The sequence below is a fragment of the Corvus kubaryi genome, unplaced genomic scaffold, assembly GCF_017639235.1.
Source record: "Corvus kubaryi isolate FWS band 111438036 unplaced genomic scaffold, C.kubaryi_AGA036_p1.0 74, whole genome shotgun sequence".
Lineage (NCBI taxonomy): Eukaryota > Metazoa > Chordata > Aves > Passeriformes > Corvidae > Corvus > Corvus kubaryi.
In genome coordinates, this window is record NW_024582061.1 from 17,035,275 (window position 1) to 17,051,590 (window position 16,316).

At 40.5% G+C, this 16,316-nt stretch overlaps 1 protein-coding gene across 1 annotated transcript in view; it reads left to right on the forward strand.

Moving 5' to 3' along the window:
* EP300 (E1A binding protein p300) overlaps positions 1-16,316 on the forward strand; it is a 60,759-nt gene that overhangs the window by 13,178 nt on the left and 31,265 nt on the right. The window contains exons 2-6 of the mRNA XM_042050516.1: positions 1,043-1,701; positions 10,390-10,566; positions 12,727-12,988; positions 13,762-13,875; positions 14,781-15,017. Coding sequence (XP_041906450.1) covers positions 1,043-1,701; positions 10,390-10,566; positions 12,727-12,988; positions 13,762-13,875; positions 14,781-15,017 — 1,449 coding nt within the window. The remainder of the gene's footprint in view (positions 1-1,042; positions 1,702-10,389; positions 10,567-12,726; positions 12,989-13,761; positions 13,876-14,780; positions 15,018-16,316) is intronic.

Consider the following 16,316-nt stretch of genomic DNA (forward strand, 5'->3'; position numbering starts at 1 on the left):
CATTCCTCAGCAGCCACTCATTGTTGGTGAGAACAAGGTCCACTACAGCACCTCTTCTTGCCAGCTCCTTTCACTTGGAGAGGGAAGTTGTCATTAATGCATGTCAGAAACCATAAGCTTTCTAAGTTATTTTTGGTTTAACTATCATAGATTATGTGCTGCTTCGGCAGACATAAGAACTTCGTGTTCTCTAGAGCAAATAGATTCTGGGTACTGTGTAATATTCTTGTATCTATGTATTCCAAGTAGCAATCTTTCGCCACTTAGTTACCTCAGGGATTGCTTTGCATGGGCTCTTGAGGTGGGAATTTTTTTTTTCATCCTGGTGTTTTTCACAGCTTTGTGGGCAGGAGGGTTACTTTGTTTTCTGATAGTGTTTGTTGTGGGAAAATACTGGCTGTCCGGTGAAGTGCAATGAAATTTGGCCATTCAGTGCTGGTAATGACTGGATGTGGAAGAATAAAAAAACCAAACAGCTACCCAAAAAACCCCTGAAACAACCAACCAAACCAAATGCCAGAAAACCCAATTCAACATAAAACCCTATAACCAAACTTCTATTTATTATTTTATAAATAGTAAATATATTTTTAAAAATGATATTGCTGTATTAGTTATGGCTGTCCAAAAGTTATAACTTTTTTGGCAAAAGTGATAAAGACAGTGTTTTCCCATCAACTTGCTAATTCTTTCTTGTAATGGCTGTTTAATTCCATTGGCTAACTGAGAGATTTCAATACATATTTTTCACTATTCCGTTGTCAAACTTCTCAAGTTGAGAGATCATAGTCTGAGATATCCCATGATCTTTTGACACAAATTGTAGGAGGCTGAAGTAGAACAGTTTTCTCTAGTTTAGACACCATAAAGTTTAGAATTACTTTTATCCTGACAAACTGGGTAGCTTTCAGTAATGACTGATAAGGGAATTTTGCTCAAATATAAAAAGTCAAGTTTTGCTAGTTACTTGAAATTAAAAAATAGAAACTTCAAGACGCTACTGATTGCTCTGAGCTCATATACAATCTGTTTTGTTTTTCAGATTTTGGATCACTCTTTGATCTGGAACATGACTTGCCAGATGAACTGATCAGCTCCACAGAACTTGGACTCACCAATGGTGGTGACATTAACCAGCTGCAGACCAGCCTTGGCCTGGCACAAGATGCTGCCTCTAAACACAAGCAGCTGTCTGAACTTTTACGGGCTGGTAGCTCCCCAAATCTCAATATGGGGGTTGGTGGCCCTGGCCAAGGCATGGCCAGTCAAACCCAACAAAATAGTCCTGGAATGGGAATGTTAAACAGCATGGTGAAAAGCCCCATGGCACAGGCTGGGTTGACTTCTCCCAATATGGCGATGGGTGCAAGTGGACCAAACCAGGGTCCTTCTGCCCAATCCACAGCAGCAATGATGCCAACAGTGAACAGCCCAGTTAACCAGCCTGGCATGGGAATGAACACAGGGATGAATGCTGGCATGAATCCTGGGATGTTGGCAGCAGGCAATGGACAGGGGATGATGCAGGGGCAAGTCATGAACGGTTCAATTGGAGCAGGCAGAGGGCGACCTAATATGCCGTACCCGAACCCAGGAATGGGTAGTGCTGGTAACTTGTTGGCTGAGACACTGCAACAAGGCACTCCACAGATGGGAGGGCAGGCTGGACTAAGAGGGCCACAGCCTGGAGCCATGAACAAGGTAAGACAAGCTAAACTTTATTACCTTCCTCATTGTTGACTTTGTTTTGTAAAATTTATTCCTCTGCACTGTGGATTCTATAGGGTTTTTTCTTTAAGAATCCCATATGATGGATTAAATAGTTTATATGCTGCTGAAGTGGAATTTGTGATGGTCATCGGAAGCAAAAATTGAATCTTGCACAACAAGCAAGACTATGGCTAGATTAAAAAGCCTGGTTTAGAAATCTTGTGACAGATTATCCATAACACTGAAAAGTAATTTGATTGTATTTTATTCTGTTTTATGCTTTGTCTGCAACTGTATTTTTCCATCTAATGTGATGCTGGTATTGTGAGTGTGATGGGAATCCGTCAGGACCTTTTAGATGTTGTGGTGCTTTTTTCCTGTATGACAGTTAATGCAAGTATTTGTTGTCTGAGATCAATTGAATGTTTGTGCTGTAGCAGATGCTAAGAGGCACATGCAGGTTTGAATTGACTGATCTACTCACTGTATGTGCCGGGTATTCGAGTTAAAGGTAGAGAATGAATGCTTGTGTAAACACCTGAAGGCAGTGTTGGGTTCTTAAGACTGTTAATCCAACTCAGTTTTTGTTTTAAAATTTGCAGTGGCTTTGTCTATAGGAGAGTAAACTGGAGAGCAAAAAAAAAAAAAAAAAGTTTTTAATACTGAAGGGGAAGTAAATGTGCTTTTGTAATATCCAGGAGGTTGGAAGAAAGTTGTTGTTGTAAGTCACTGAAAAGATGAAAGAAGACCTACTGGTTTAACTAATAAAAGGATGTCTACATTTCATTTTTGTCATGCACAATTAGTCATCTTAGAGTAGGAGCCACTTGAGTATTCTCCATTTTTTTTGTCTTTTGATCAAAAGCCTAGAAAATACTTCAGTGCTTTAGTTCACTTTAAGTGCATATTTTGTGTTTCCTGGCTAATGAGGAGATAGGTTTTTTTAAGGTGCTTTGCAGTACCTAAATCTATCTCAAAATGCCTAAAGTCAGTCCCCTTGGAGGACTTGGAATTTTAAGTAACAGGCTATAAATGTATTTAAAACATAAATAAAAGTAATGCTGTGTATTAATGGTCTTGCAATGCTTTAATATATTAGGTGAAATTACTTTAGTGTCTTGTGAACATTAATTATGAAATTCTTTGGTCTTAGTTGCTTCCTTAAGCTCAGTGTGCTAACTTTTGAGAGAGAGTGTGTGTATGTATATATTTAGTAATGAGTTATATATATATGTGTTTAGTAATGAGTTGATTCTGTGGTCTGGTCATTTCAGATATTTTTGCCTGATAGGAAAGTTAATGCAAAGCTTGATTACTACAGTAGAAAAATTATATGCAGCTTACAGTCGTAAGAAATATGTAGCTACTTGAAGTATTCTTGTATTTGAATTATATAACACCTCATTCATTATTCCTTAGCTGTAAAAAAAAAAAAAAAAAAAAATTCATCTTCAGAAATCTGTCTTCAGAGGTCAAAAATTGATGTAGTGAGTATTTGGATGAAATGCAACTTCTTCCTCACTTATCAGAGCTAATGTAGGGTTATGCAGTATAATAAACTCATTTATCTAAAATTTTAAAAAGAACATAAAATCAAGCTTTTGACCAATTTAGTCTAAAATTAAATGGTCTTCTTTCCTTACTTAAATTCAAGTAGTGCTGTACATCTAAAGTAAGAACATTTTATGCTTTTGAGGATATTTAGACCAAATACACAATAACTTCTGTTTTTTAGTTCATAGTCCCAGATGGATTAAAAATACTTAGGGTTCTTTAATTGCTGATAAAAAAATCTTGAGACTTTTTGTGTAAGTATAGTGGGTATAGTCCTCATAAAGGAGTTGAAACTGTTGGATGAGAGAGAACAGTCTGAAATGGAGGCTGAAATTCCAGAATGTCTTCAATTGGTTTGGCTGTTGGCAGGGAGCCTGTGTTTCACTTCATACAGTAGAGCTAGCAAAGTCTGACAACAGTAAAGTCTGACCATTTTATCTCCCCACCCATCTGCTTTTGGGTTTTCCCACCTACAAATCTTCAAAAAGTAGATGAAAATAGAGGACCTTAAGCAGTTTTTAAAAGCCAGTTTTTCTAATTGGTAAATTTAGTAATGTGTTGCTGTTAATGTGGGAGTTTGTGTAATAACTTCTGTAGGTTTCCTTCATTGCCGCAAAAAATGCGCATTATCCAGAAGCTCTCCTTCAGTAGGAGGAAAAAAAAGCCAGATGAGATGCTTTGGTTATGATTGTTCAACTTGATGATGTTAGCTTGCCAAAGTCAGCCCCTTTAGGTGATGGGATGGTTGCCTCAGTGAGTTCTCTCTCAGTGAAATAGAGGTGTTTTGTGCAATGGTTTGTATGGAGTAGCTTAGGTTTCCTGTGATGTTGAGTAATTGGGAGGGAGGATGTTATGCTCTTCTAACAGGAAAGATGAGCTCCAAGGAGCTAGTCAGTTTGGAAAGTGAAATTGGTTACATTTCTACTTTCTGTTATCCTGTGGAATTACTGAAGTTTTCTTCCTCTCTTCCCAAAACATTGACTAGCAATAGAATGAAACACTTGCTTTGCACATTAACTACGTACTTCCGACCTTCTCTAGTTGTGCACGTTACTTTTAGGACTTGAAATTCCCAATGTCACTGTAAATGATTTCTATTCATAAACTTGTCCTGTCACAATCTGTTGCTTCCATCCTGTGGTTTAATGCTGTAGTTTTCTGTTCTGATGTAAGCAGTCACCACCATATGAAGAAGCAGTTCTGTCTGGATGCTGTCTCTGTGCCAGCTGCATGACAGGCTGTGTTGAGAAACTAAACCTGACTCAAATTAGAACTCAGGTGGTCATTAAAAAAAATTTAATTTGAGTTGTTTTTTTTTTCAGGTCCCATTTGTACTTATCAGTTGGAAAGCTAGTATCCCTATATTAGGGAGGGGATTTTTTAAACGAGTGGTCTTGCCTGTCAGAGGAGGGTGTGAATCCTACTTTGGTGACAGTACGGGCATAAAAATGCCTGTGACAGTCTACCCTGAAAGGAAGTGTTAGAAGTTTGGAGGGGATGGAATTTTAACAAGTTTTGCTTTCTTGAATAGTTTTTTGTTTTCTGTGTGCTTGGTTTTATGCAAGTTAAGAGGGTAACAGACATGCCTTTTACTCTTGAAATAGTGTTTTGGAAATTGTTCATGATGTTTGGGTTCTGTCATCATTTAAGTATTTTTCAGGCTTTTTGTTTCACTGGATAGTTTTACAGCTTTGATTTAAATGTGAACAGGTAACTTATTACAAAGCTTGAATTTGCTAGAAGCTGATTCATGTTGCCTGGTTTGAACCATTCTTCATTTGGAATTTTATCTAGTTAAAATCTTTGTGTTGTCCTTCCACTGGGCTCTACTGAGAGTGCCCCGTTAGGATCTTAACTGTCCAGCTTCGTATGAGGGGAGGAGGGTATTTTGTTTATAAGTTGCTGTATGCATTTCTGTCACAGCAATGCTCTGCCACAGAGTGATGAAGTTCACCTGACCTTCAGGTCACTTACATTTCCTCTCTGATTCAAGCCATGTTCCCTTACTTTTGTAATGAAGCGGATGTGTAGGCAGTTCAGATTAGTAAGAGCATTACTACTGCCTCTGCTATGTGAGCATTTCTCTTGAAACATGTAGTTCCAGTAGTAATTCTTTGTCACTTGGTTTACTCTGAGTATGTACAAAGATCTCTGCTATTATTGGCTTTATCAGTTTAACTTCTGTTAAGAAGATTCAATGGCAATATTTTGCAAAGACAAACATAATTTGTCAGAATCTCCTCAACTTCCTCTAAGTAGAACAATACGAAATTTCATAATAATCAATTTCTGCTCAAAGTTGAAGAGATTGAAGATGTTGCTCTCAAACTGTGCAATTAGATTAAGAAAATAAAAGCATCATATATTCCTTAGTTTCTTATTTTAGATAGGTGGTCAGTGTTCTTGGTTGCCTTTCTTTTTTCAGTAGCTATTTGATTCAACAGGTAAATGTATCTGTACTTACAGTGTCTGTGACCAAGCATACCATATGATCAAGTACATTTATCCATTCGAAGTGTAGTGTGAGTTCCAGTCCTTGGCTTTCTCTTCTTTGGTAAACCAAGGTGGGAAAAAATGAATAATTGCTCACTTTATTCCAGAGGAAGAGAGGAACGTTTGTTTATGAGGGAAAAATGAAGCAGTGAAGACTTGGAGTCTTAAGTTTCTGGAATGGCATGGGGAGTTTCTAGCAGAAACAGCAGTGACACAAAGGTGGTGTCTTGAAAAAGCTATCTTAAAAAACGATGCAGTTAGGTGCAAAGAATGATAATCAATAACAGTCCTTGGAAAGAATGCAATGGACACCACTGTAGTGTAGGCAAAATGTAGTTAGGGTATGCCCGAGTTCAGTAATGCTCTACCAGTCAGTAGAATGGCACTAGGAAGTGATGTACAGTAAGTTCTTGTTTTTAAAGACCCAGCTAGAATTTACTAAAATTAAATTTCCTGTTTGGGGAAAGTTAATTAACTTTCACTTGTGAACCTGTGGATATGGAAAGATACTAGATACCATCAGTATAGCCTTAAACTAGTCCATGCACTGCAGTTTCCCTGACAGAGATAGACATAAATGATACTGTGATTGCTGGATTCTTTGAAAGAATGTTATTAAAACTTAATTCTATTTGTTTATTTCTCCATGCTTATAGTTATCTTTGCAAATCTAAAAGCTGGTCATGGTTCAATTCTACTGCTGATACCTAGCTGTTTTTCAAATATTAGACTGTTAACAAGGAAGTTGTTCTTACAGAGAAACAGTAGAATATTTGCAATGTCTGTGTGCATACCTGTAGCAGGTATTCCTTTTCAGTTTGTACTCCATGGTATTAACAGTAAAACTAGAAGCAAAGTTAGTCACTTGACCTTCTGAGCTGAAGATGCATGTGTTTCATGGCATTAGAACAAAACCTTGGGGAATTTCCTCTGCTTTTGTAGTTACTCCTCTTAGATGGGGGAGTACCTGAACAGCGCTGTCTGATGCTGCTAGTAAACTAGGATGTTTCCTGAACTCGTGTCATCCATGGTGAGAGATACACACCTTTCACCATTCTGGTATTGACAGCCCCTGCTTCCACTGGATGCAGGAAAATCCAGTTGTTTTCTATTGTGCATGTAAAAGGTAGAATCATTTGAGATTACCTTTGCCTTCTGTCAGCCACCTATCATCATTTTATGATCTTCCTTCTTCTTTACTGTGAGTTAGATTTCTGTCTGCTCTTCCTTGTGTGCAAATTCTTGCATATGTGATGAAATTAAGTTGAAGCTGTAAGGTGAGGAGAGGAAGAAAAACTTTGGATGGATATGAAGAGAAATAGGAAGGGCAGTGAAAGGAAGTGGTGGCCAGGAAGAGTAAATAGAGGTTGTACTCGCCAACTTGTAGCTGTAATTAAGCCATGTATGCTTTTGCACTGTTGCAGATGAAGCCTTGTACTTCTCTTATGTGGTAGTGCTAACACCACCTTTCTTTGGCTGGTTCTTCTGCACTTGGTTGTTTATCTATCCCCTCCCAATAGATCATTCATGTGCTCATGAACTATGTATCAGTCTTTCTGATGGTTGCCTACTGATGAAATTATACAGGATTTTGATCTCCCTTCTGTAGTCATGAGGCCATACATTTCTTCCTGTTAGATGTTTTCTTTTATTCATGTTTCTCAACATGTCACAGCAAATAACATGAGCATGCTCCAGCAGGGTCACAAGGCCACCTTGTGTGAGATGGAGAATCTCCCAAATGACCCTTCTCTTGACTCAGTCTAGAGTTGCATGCAGGTGGTTGGTGTCAGGTTAGTCTGTGATGGCAGAACTGGGGGGCTTGCTTTGCGGTTCAGCTGAGGATCTGGCAGGTGTCAGTCTCACCTGGATCAAGTAATGGCTGCTGATTTGTTCAGGGAGACCTTGAGGAATCTGGTATTTAGCATCTTAGATGTTGCTTGAGTGTCTGGCTTTGAGTCAGTTTGGTGTGCTTGCCTGTCAACCTGGCCTGAGCTTCTCTGGTCTTTGCCTCTCCTGTAACCTGAAATGGGAAAATATTACCCCTGTAAGGAGCAGCTAGGCTGAGCTGGGCATGTAGTGTTCTGCTGCCAGGTCCCTTGGCACAGTGGGATAGATGGGGAGGGGAGCCCTGTGTTTCTGCTATGGAGAGAGCCTTGTTGGAGGGGGCTGGTCTTGCACCCCAAACAGTGCCAGTAGCTGATGCTTGAGAGAGCATCAGAGATTCTTGTGCTAAGCCAGCTTGATTAGTAATTTGAAAAAGTCAGATGCTTCACATCAAGTTTGCATCCAGCTTTGTTGCAAATATAAACGTTGATTGGCTTGGTGAAACCTGATCTGTGAGTTTCATTAGAAAGGTGTTTTGGGTGACATAGCAAAAGTGGTTTTATTAAGTCTAGGTTTGGGTTTCTTACCCTGTAGTCAGGACAAAGCTGGCTCACAAGGTGACAGTTATTCTGAATCCTTTGATACCAGTGTGTGAAGTCTCCAGTTGTCTGAGTTGGGGATCTTGATTTCTCCCTGTAACACCAAGTTGTGAAAGTGTGTCTTCAGCCTTTAATTCTGAATTGTTTGGTTTGTTTTTTGTATTTAAAGCTGATAGCATAAGTTACAGGAGTCAAACGGGGCTGGTGATAGTGACAGCCAGCATAGTCTGTGCTTTGGTGTACTCTCAGATATCAACTGACTTTGGGAGCCATGAATGTTAATGAACTTGAAAGCTTTGCGCAGAAATGTATGGTTTTGGGGATGTCCTTGCTTTCAAAACTCTCTCTGAAGCCAAAGGGATCAGGCTATCTTACAGGAAAACATAACTTGTTTTCTTAAGGGACTAATTCTTACTGTCAGGCCTTCACTAAGCCTTGAAAACTTGTTTGTCAGTTTGAGGTGGCAGTGACGATGGGGAGTATTTCTGAAAGTGTTTGCTGACTCCTTACGCTTTTCTTCTCCCTTTGCCTTCTGCATAACTTGCACGTAAGATCTTACTAGTCTTCTGAGGGAGAGGAAGGAAGGCCTTGGGTCTTGCTTGTCCTGATTTTGGCAGCAGCTGCTTCATTGGTTGCCACAGGTGTATTCACTGTGATCGAGACGTGGCAGTGGAAAGAAAGGCTTTTAGTTCTGCCTGATCATTACATAGTTTGTTTTTCTGCCATGTGTAGAGATTCTTTTCATTGCTCTCTAATGAATTACTGCTGTGTGATTATGGTTATTGCTTATGTGTGGAGGAGGGGGGCTGTCCTCAAGTGAATTCACTTGTGCATATCAGATGTCTAAAGTGGCAGGTTCTTTAGTGAATTTTGTATTCCTTTTCCTGCAGCTTGAGTTTGATCCTGCCTTATTTTGTAAATGCAAACTGAAGGCTATTATAGTGGATTGGAGGTTGTTACAGCCTGAAAAAGGGAAGTGTGACTAGTTGCAGGTAATCTCAGGGTGTGTTGGTTACTTCTAGTGCAGGTTGAAGAAGCTTGGTGAGCAGAAACAAGGTGTTTCTGCTAGGGATGGATGCTTCGCGAATAAACGTAGGAGTGATTAGAAACAAGCCTACCACAGAAGTTATGTTCTTCTTTGAATGCAGGAAAATGCTTTGAACCAAAGAGCATCAAGGAGACTGGACCTTGTCTAGTCAAATTCTAATGTGAGTTGAAACAACGCAGCTCTTTAAAGTATTTTTGTGCCTTTGTTTTTGAGTTATGGCTCCTTGAGGATCCTGCCTGAGTAATGGTGAGAACTTGGTAATCTTAACAAAAATCTCCAGTTTTTCTGGTCCTCTGTCTAGTTCTTTTGGTCCTAGAAGGCCAGATTTCCCATGGAAAATAGATGGGAGTGCAAGGAATGGAAAAAGATGTCAGAGGATAAACAACTTTATTGGCAAGATTGGTCCTTGTTCTTTAGGTTCTAGGCGTTCCAAGACAACAAACAGTATATTGTGGTGTGCTAAAACTGTTGAATATGCATATGGCTTGTATGAAACATGAATCTCTTTCCCCTGTGAATGAAGGGTTTGGTAGACATGTTTTGTTTGCAGAGTTTCTACCTGTCCTCTCCTTTGACCTCTAGTACTGCTGACTGCAAACGAGTTGGTGTGACTGTGGTGTATTCTTAAATTGAAAATGTTTGTGTACTGATAATGCAGACTTGCATTGTTATGTCTGTCTGGAGAGGAGCTGTGGGAGTGCTGGCAGTTGGGTAGGATGTTTTTGGGATAAACTCTGCTGATATGAATGAAGATGGTATTTGTCTCCATTTGGAGTCTGCACAAGTGCAGGGAAGAGAACTCAAGTCTGGAAGAATTATGTAGTCCATGGTACAAATTTGTGATTCAGAAAGCTGAAATGAGAAATCTGTTGAACCAAATATTTTATTAAGAAATAATTAGGCCACTTCTCTCCAGTCAGACCTCAAAGATTGCTAAGTTGGCTTTGTTGTGTTCACAGGAACTGTCTAGTTGAGGAGTTAATGTTGTGTGATGGGTAAACCTGTGAACACGAAGAAGCAGGGGGAGCATGTGGATCGGTATTGCATTGCAGCTGCCTCATGGCTGTGATCGCTCTGACTTCTCTGAAGTATAAATTTGCCTTTTACATGGTGAACTTAAACTATCTCACTTGAACATCTTACCATTTTATTTCCTAGATGGGAATGATGAGCAATCCCAGCCCTTATGGCCAGCCTTATAGCCAAAATACTGGGCAACAGATTGGAACCAGTGGACTTGGGCCTCAGATGCAGAATAAAGCTGGACTGCAGAATAGCTTACCACAGTTTCCAATGGACAAGAAGCCAGTTCCTGGGGCAGGAATGCCTAACATGGTAAGTAGAATGAAAGATGTATTCAGAAAATGTTGTGGTAAGGAGGAGCAATATGCTCTGGTCTTACCACGTTGTGAGTTTTTTGCAGCTGTCATGCCTGGTGTGAATATGTGCTCTGAATCCACACAGAATGCACTTGTTTTAACTCCTAAGACTGATATGAGTGAGAGGGCTGAGTTGTGCTTTCTGTGTTGATAAACTGCATCTCCACTCTTTGGCCTTCAAACCCTGTTAACAGGGAAAATGAAATAGAGCTCCTGAGCTGAATTGAGCTTTGCAACCTGTTTGGACACCTCTGCTCTCCTGTCCCATCCCTTCTTTTGTCATTGCTGTATTGGGCCCCTTCTCCTCAGAGTACCTCTGGCTGGAGAATTATTTTCCTGTTTGTACTTGCTGATGCTTTTGGGAAAAAGAAATGTCCCTTCTCAAACAGGTATTACCTATGATAGGGCTTAGAAACCTCAGCTGTGTGTTCGTTCTTGTTGTGAATTACATGAATACGCGCAACAGTCTTGATGCTGGAGGTGATTCCCTGGCAACTATAGTAGCCTTGGTACCTTTCCCTTTTACCTCCACTCTTATCGCAGCAGAACTTGAGGAAAGGGGAAGTAGGAATGGTGGGAAAAGTGGATGACCCAAGCCTGTAAATGCTAGTGCCTCGCCACATGCCTTAGCGTTAGATTTCCTGGCTTGAGCTTTATGCTGATGGCTCATTATTTTCAAAGCTTGAATTGGTTAGGAGTATGACATGCAACATGTCTTGCAAGTTTTTCCCCTATATATATTTTTTTAATTTAGGAAACAAATTCATATTTCTGAATATAGCTTATGTTTCTCTGTGCTTCAAATTCCACTCCCACGCACCCCTTGGGAGGGTCAGTCTATTGATCTTACTAACTGTTGCTGAAAAACCATTTCCAGTTGACTCTAGTACCTTTAAATTAAAAAGAGCTCAGTCCTGTGAGTTTTATTTAATGGTTTTTAAGGTGTTAGCATGAAACATTGGAAGACGAGCAAACCAGTTGGTTGTATGAATCAATAAAAAAGCAGCCAAAACTTTTTCAGAACCCCAGCTGTCAAGTTTGTGTTCAGTGCAGAGCATATAACACTCCTGAGCTGCTACCCAGCTGAATGTAAGAACTTAGAGTTGCTGCTCTCTCAGTTGTTGTTTAGAACTCCAGGCTGCAACCAAGGCAGTTACGGTGATACTGAAACATGCACAGACCCTGAGGGCCTGACTAATTGGTGAAGTCTCCTTGTACAATGAAAGGTTAATACTAGTAGTCAAGAGCTACAGGAGAATTGCGGTTTAGAAATACAGGTAGCTGAGGTCTAAAGCTCTGGAGATCTCCAGAAACATCCTGTAGAACCTCTGGGAAGAGTCGGTTAGAAAGTGAAGTCTGCTGAGCTGAAGTGATAGATGCAACACAGAGTACCTGAGCCTCCTTTATGTGAGTATTCCTCAAATGTCACCTGAAAGGAATACAAAAGGTTCTGAACAACTAAACAGAAGCAGAGAAGACAAACTAGATGCTGCCATACCTGATATTAGTTCTGTGGTGTTTATTATCCTGAAGTTGTGCTTCTTCTCTAGCAGAAACTAGGGAGATGCTTGTTTTGAATGCCAATGTGCAAGTTTGGTGATGGAGAAAAGTTAAAAGCTTCCCAGAACTTCTCTTTCATTCTCCTTTTCTAGGAGTAGGCAACTTGAGACACCTTATACTGAGAGAGAAAACTCTGGTCACTGTAAAATGTGCTTTCTTGCATTAATGCAAGAATTATGGATGCAACTTTTTAGCCTCCAAAAATGAGGAGATTTGAGATCTAAATGCTATTAATATTTTCTGGTTGGTCTAGCACTGCAAATTAACCTGTGAGCTGTGCAAAGGTCTGCTGGCCCTTGATAAGGCAAGAGCTAGGACTAATAGAGTGATATGGGGAGGAAATTGTGGCTGGCAAGAGAATTGCCAGGACTGTTGCTAAGGGGCATTTTTAATGAGTCCTCCAGAACTACATATAGGTGGGCTGTTTCCTTAATCGTAGAATGTAGTAGTAGTTGTTTTTCTTCTTGGACTTTTTCTTGTGTTGCTGTTTACTTGCTAAATGAATTCTTTTCAAAAATAGATTTATTTCTGGGAATTTCTTTCCTGCCTTCTTCAGGGCCAGCAGCAGGCTCCTCAGGTTCAGCAAGCTGGGATGGGGCCAACAGCTTCTCAAGGAATGGGGTCTGGAGCACCGACAGCAGATCCAGAAAAGCGCAAACTCATTCAGCAGCAACTCGTTCTTCTCTTACATGCTCACAAGTGTCAGCGTCGAGAACAAGCCAACGGGGAGGTGCGACAGTGCAACCTCCCTCATTGCCGAACCATGAAGAATGTCTTGAACCACATGACACACTGTCAGGCTGGCAAGTCTTGCCAAGGTAAGGGAGGAGTGGTTATGTAGATACGGTCAACATTTGAGGGAGGAGAAAGGCTCCTAGAAAGAGATGGACTAGTGGGTGACTTGGGAAATGAGGTAAAGAAATTCTGTCTTATTTGCTTAAGACTGGGAATTGTAAGCAACTTCTGAGCCTCTAAAGTTCAGGCAAGTTAGAGGGGATAAGATACCACAAAGATGAGTAAAAATCTTTTGCCTAACTTGGTAACTCACTGTAAGATCTTTTGGATGCTGCCTTCTTTTAAAGGTAGACACAAACCAGGAATCTGCAAATAGGAGTCTGCCTGTCTTCCTTAAACTGAAGCGATCAATCGCAAGCAATACCATGCCATGAATTTGACTGCTACTGGCACTCACAACCCCTCTCTCTGTCTTAAAAATGTGATGTCCTACTAAAATGAAGTCTCCCTTTTTGATAGCCTAGGCTCATCTGGATTGTACCAGTTGTAGGCATCTCAGTTGCTTGGCACAGTCTGCCTGATACCTGAGCTATATGGAGTTATCCTTCAAGCCACAGAGACGTAGGCTTGGGTGTATCACATGGGGTTTTCAAGTAGGCTTTAGTTGAGCCAATAGTACTAGAAGAAATCTGGCTACATTTTCAGGTCTAGTTAGTGCTGAACTATTTCAAATAATACTTTATTGACTTGCATTGATACAGATGTGTGAAAACACCGCTCTCTACCCAGTTCGTGATGACCATGTGGAGATACTGGCAGTAGTTTGTAAAAGTTTTTCATTCCTTCTCTTTCTCAGTGGCACATTGTGCATCTTCCCGACAAATCATCTCACACTGGAAGAACTGTACAAGACACGATTGTCCTGTATGTTTGCCTCTCAAAAATGCTGGGGACAAAAGAAATCAGCAATGTAAGTCTGCTGGGGAATTCTTTGTGTTGAATAAACCATAAAATGCATGTTGGGAGTTAAACTTTCTTGCACCCATGTGGTAGTGGTGATGCTCTCAAACCTGGGAACATGTTTATGTGATTTTTCTCTTATTTTAATCTCAGAGTATTTTTCTGGCTTTGATTACTAGTGTTTATGAAAGCTTTCTAACTTTATAGTACTTTTCTATCAAGAGAGTGGTAAGGATGAACAAATCATAGCTGTCCCAACTAAGTGATTGGCTTTTCATTACTGCTTCTTCCGGCTGGACAGTTTCTGGAGACAGATGTGCACACACATGCGCATTGTCATTTCAGCCCTGATACTTGGTTCTGTCTTCGTTCTTTGTTTGCATCAGATGTCACTTCCCCTTTCTCTTTGTGTCCCCTTGGTCTCCCTGCCAAAATGTTTGGCAAGATTTTTGTCATTGTGTTACCTGTATGGATTTTTTTTCTCCTTCCTTTAATGTTACTGAAGGCTCTTCTCATGACTAATGTGAGCTATTTCTTGGTTTAAGAAAACTAAAACAAAAAAAAGGGCAAAAAAGGCATTGCAATGGCTGGTGGAGAGCTGTTTGTGTCCTTCTGCCTTTAGCCTCTGTGACGTGGTGTGCCTCTGTTTTCAGTTTGAAGCAAGCAAATGTGTCCTAAATATTTAAGAGTGGGATTTCCTCTGAGCAGCCCAAAGGGAAAACAGCATGTTGGATTGGCTGGTTGGGTCAAAACTTGTCTTTCTGTTTCGTGACAGGTTTTTTGGATCTGTTTCCCTGCATGCTTCCAGAAGCAGATGTCATAGTTCTGAGCAGCCAGTGCACTCTTTGTCCGTGTATTGGTGGGCCTCTCTGGCTGCCTTCTGCTGTCCTCACTAACTCCGTGTGTCTCTTGCAGCGCTGCTGGGCGGAGCTGCAGTAGGACTTGCCAATACCGGCTCTGTGGGCGTGGGGCAGCAGACAACGCCCAGCATAAACACTACCAGTCAGATAGACCCCAGCTCCATCGAGAGAGCCTACGCAGCCCTCGGACTGACCTATCAAGGGAACCAGATGCAGACACAGCCCCAGGCTCAAGTGAAGAATCAGCAACAGGGACAGTCACCCCAGGGTCTGCGCCCTATGAATCCTATGAGTAAGTTTATCTGCTAGTGTTAAAATGCAAACTACAGGCAGCCTCCCCATGCTACATCTAATGCAAATTTTCTCAACCTACTAGCTTAATACTGCTAGTTAATTTGCAAAAGGTAGGGCTTTACAATATTTTAGACTTGAAATAGCAAGTTACTCAGTGGAACAGGAACATTAGAGGGCCCAGGTGCCTTCTTCTGGAAAACAAGTTCTCTGGGAAAACTAGTTTCTTTGGAAAAATGATAATTTTTCAAGGCTTTTTGGGTTTTGTTTTTGGTAGCTTTATAATTGTACTGTAATGCAAGTTTCAGGCTGTTGGGGAGTTTTTAATTGGATATACAGGCGTTGGAATGCCAGCATTCAGGTGTACTTCCTGGTCACTTAGAGTGGAGCATTTTACATTTGTATCTCAGATATGTAATGTTTGTTTAAAAAATGAAAAATAGTAAATAACTGACATCATCCCCCAAATCCTGTTGTGTGATCTCACATAGCTCTAAATTGTCTAGGTGGCTTATTGCAACATCATAGGGCTAGATAAGAATTTTAATTCAAAGTGCAGTTAATTGGAACCTGGCTATCGCTGGTGTCAAATGAAGTCACCTTTAAGCATCAAATCTAAGTTTTTCTGAGGACTTTTTCTTATTCCTGTTTGCTTGAGTTGCGTAAGTAGACGTGGCTTTTTTAGCGGAAAAGAGGAAAGAAGAACTGGTAGTGATTTATCACAAGCTTGTATGGGATTGCAGTGATCCTGCCTACATGTCCCATGACAAACTTGTGTACAGAATGACAGATTGGTGCAGAAGCACACAAACTGCAGCCTGCAACCAACTGCTGCTTTCCTCTGCAGAGGGAATGCTGCTCCTGAGTTACTCAGGAAAAGGCTGCTGGGTAGATTAGACTTGTTAATGAGATGACTGGCCCTTGTAGATTGTGACTTGATAAAACTTTACCTTCCAGTGTGTAAAAACAGAGGAAAGGGTAAGGGTCCTGAGAGCTTAGTCTTAAAACAATTGGATTAAAATAATACGTTTTTCTATTGTGCCTTAGAGTCTTTTCTGAGGCAAAAGGATTCATATTCTCTTATGTATGTAATTACTTATAGACAGTGTTTGGCCTGTGCATTCCTTGCAGAACAGTGGGCATTCTTTGTATGGTTGCTAAGAAAATCCAATGAAATGGGATTGAAAAAGCTCTTGGAGTGTGAAGAACTGCAGCTTAATGTAGACAGGACAAGCATGGAGAGTGTAGACTTTTGACTGTTGCTTCCTTATTAGAAGCAGGTGGCTAAGGAGGGAATTAC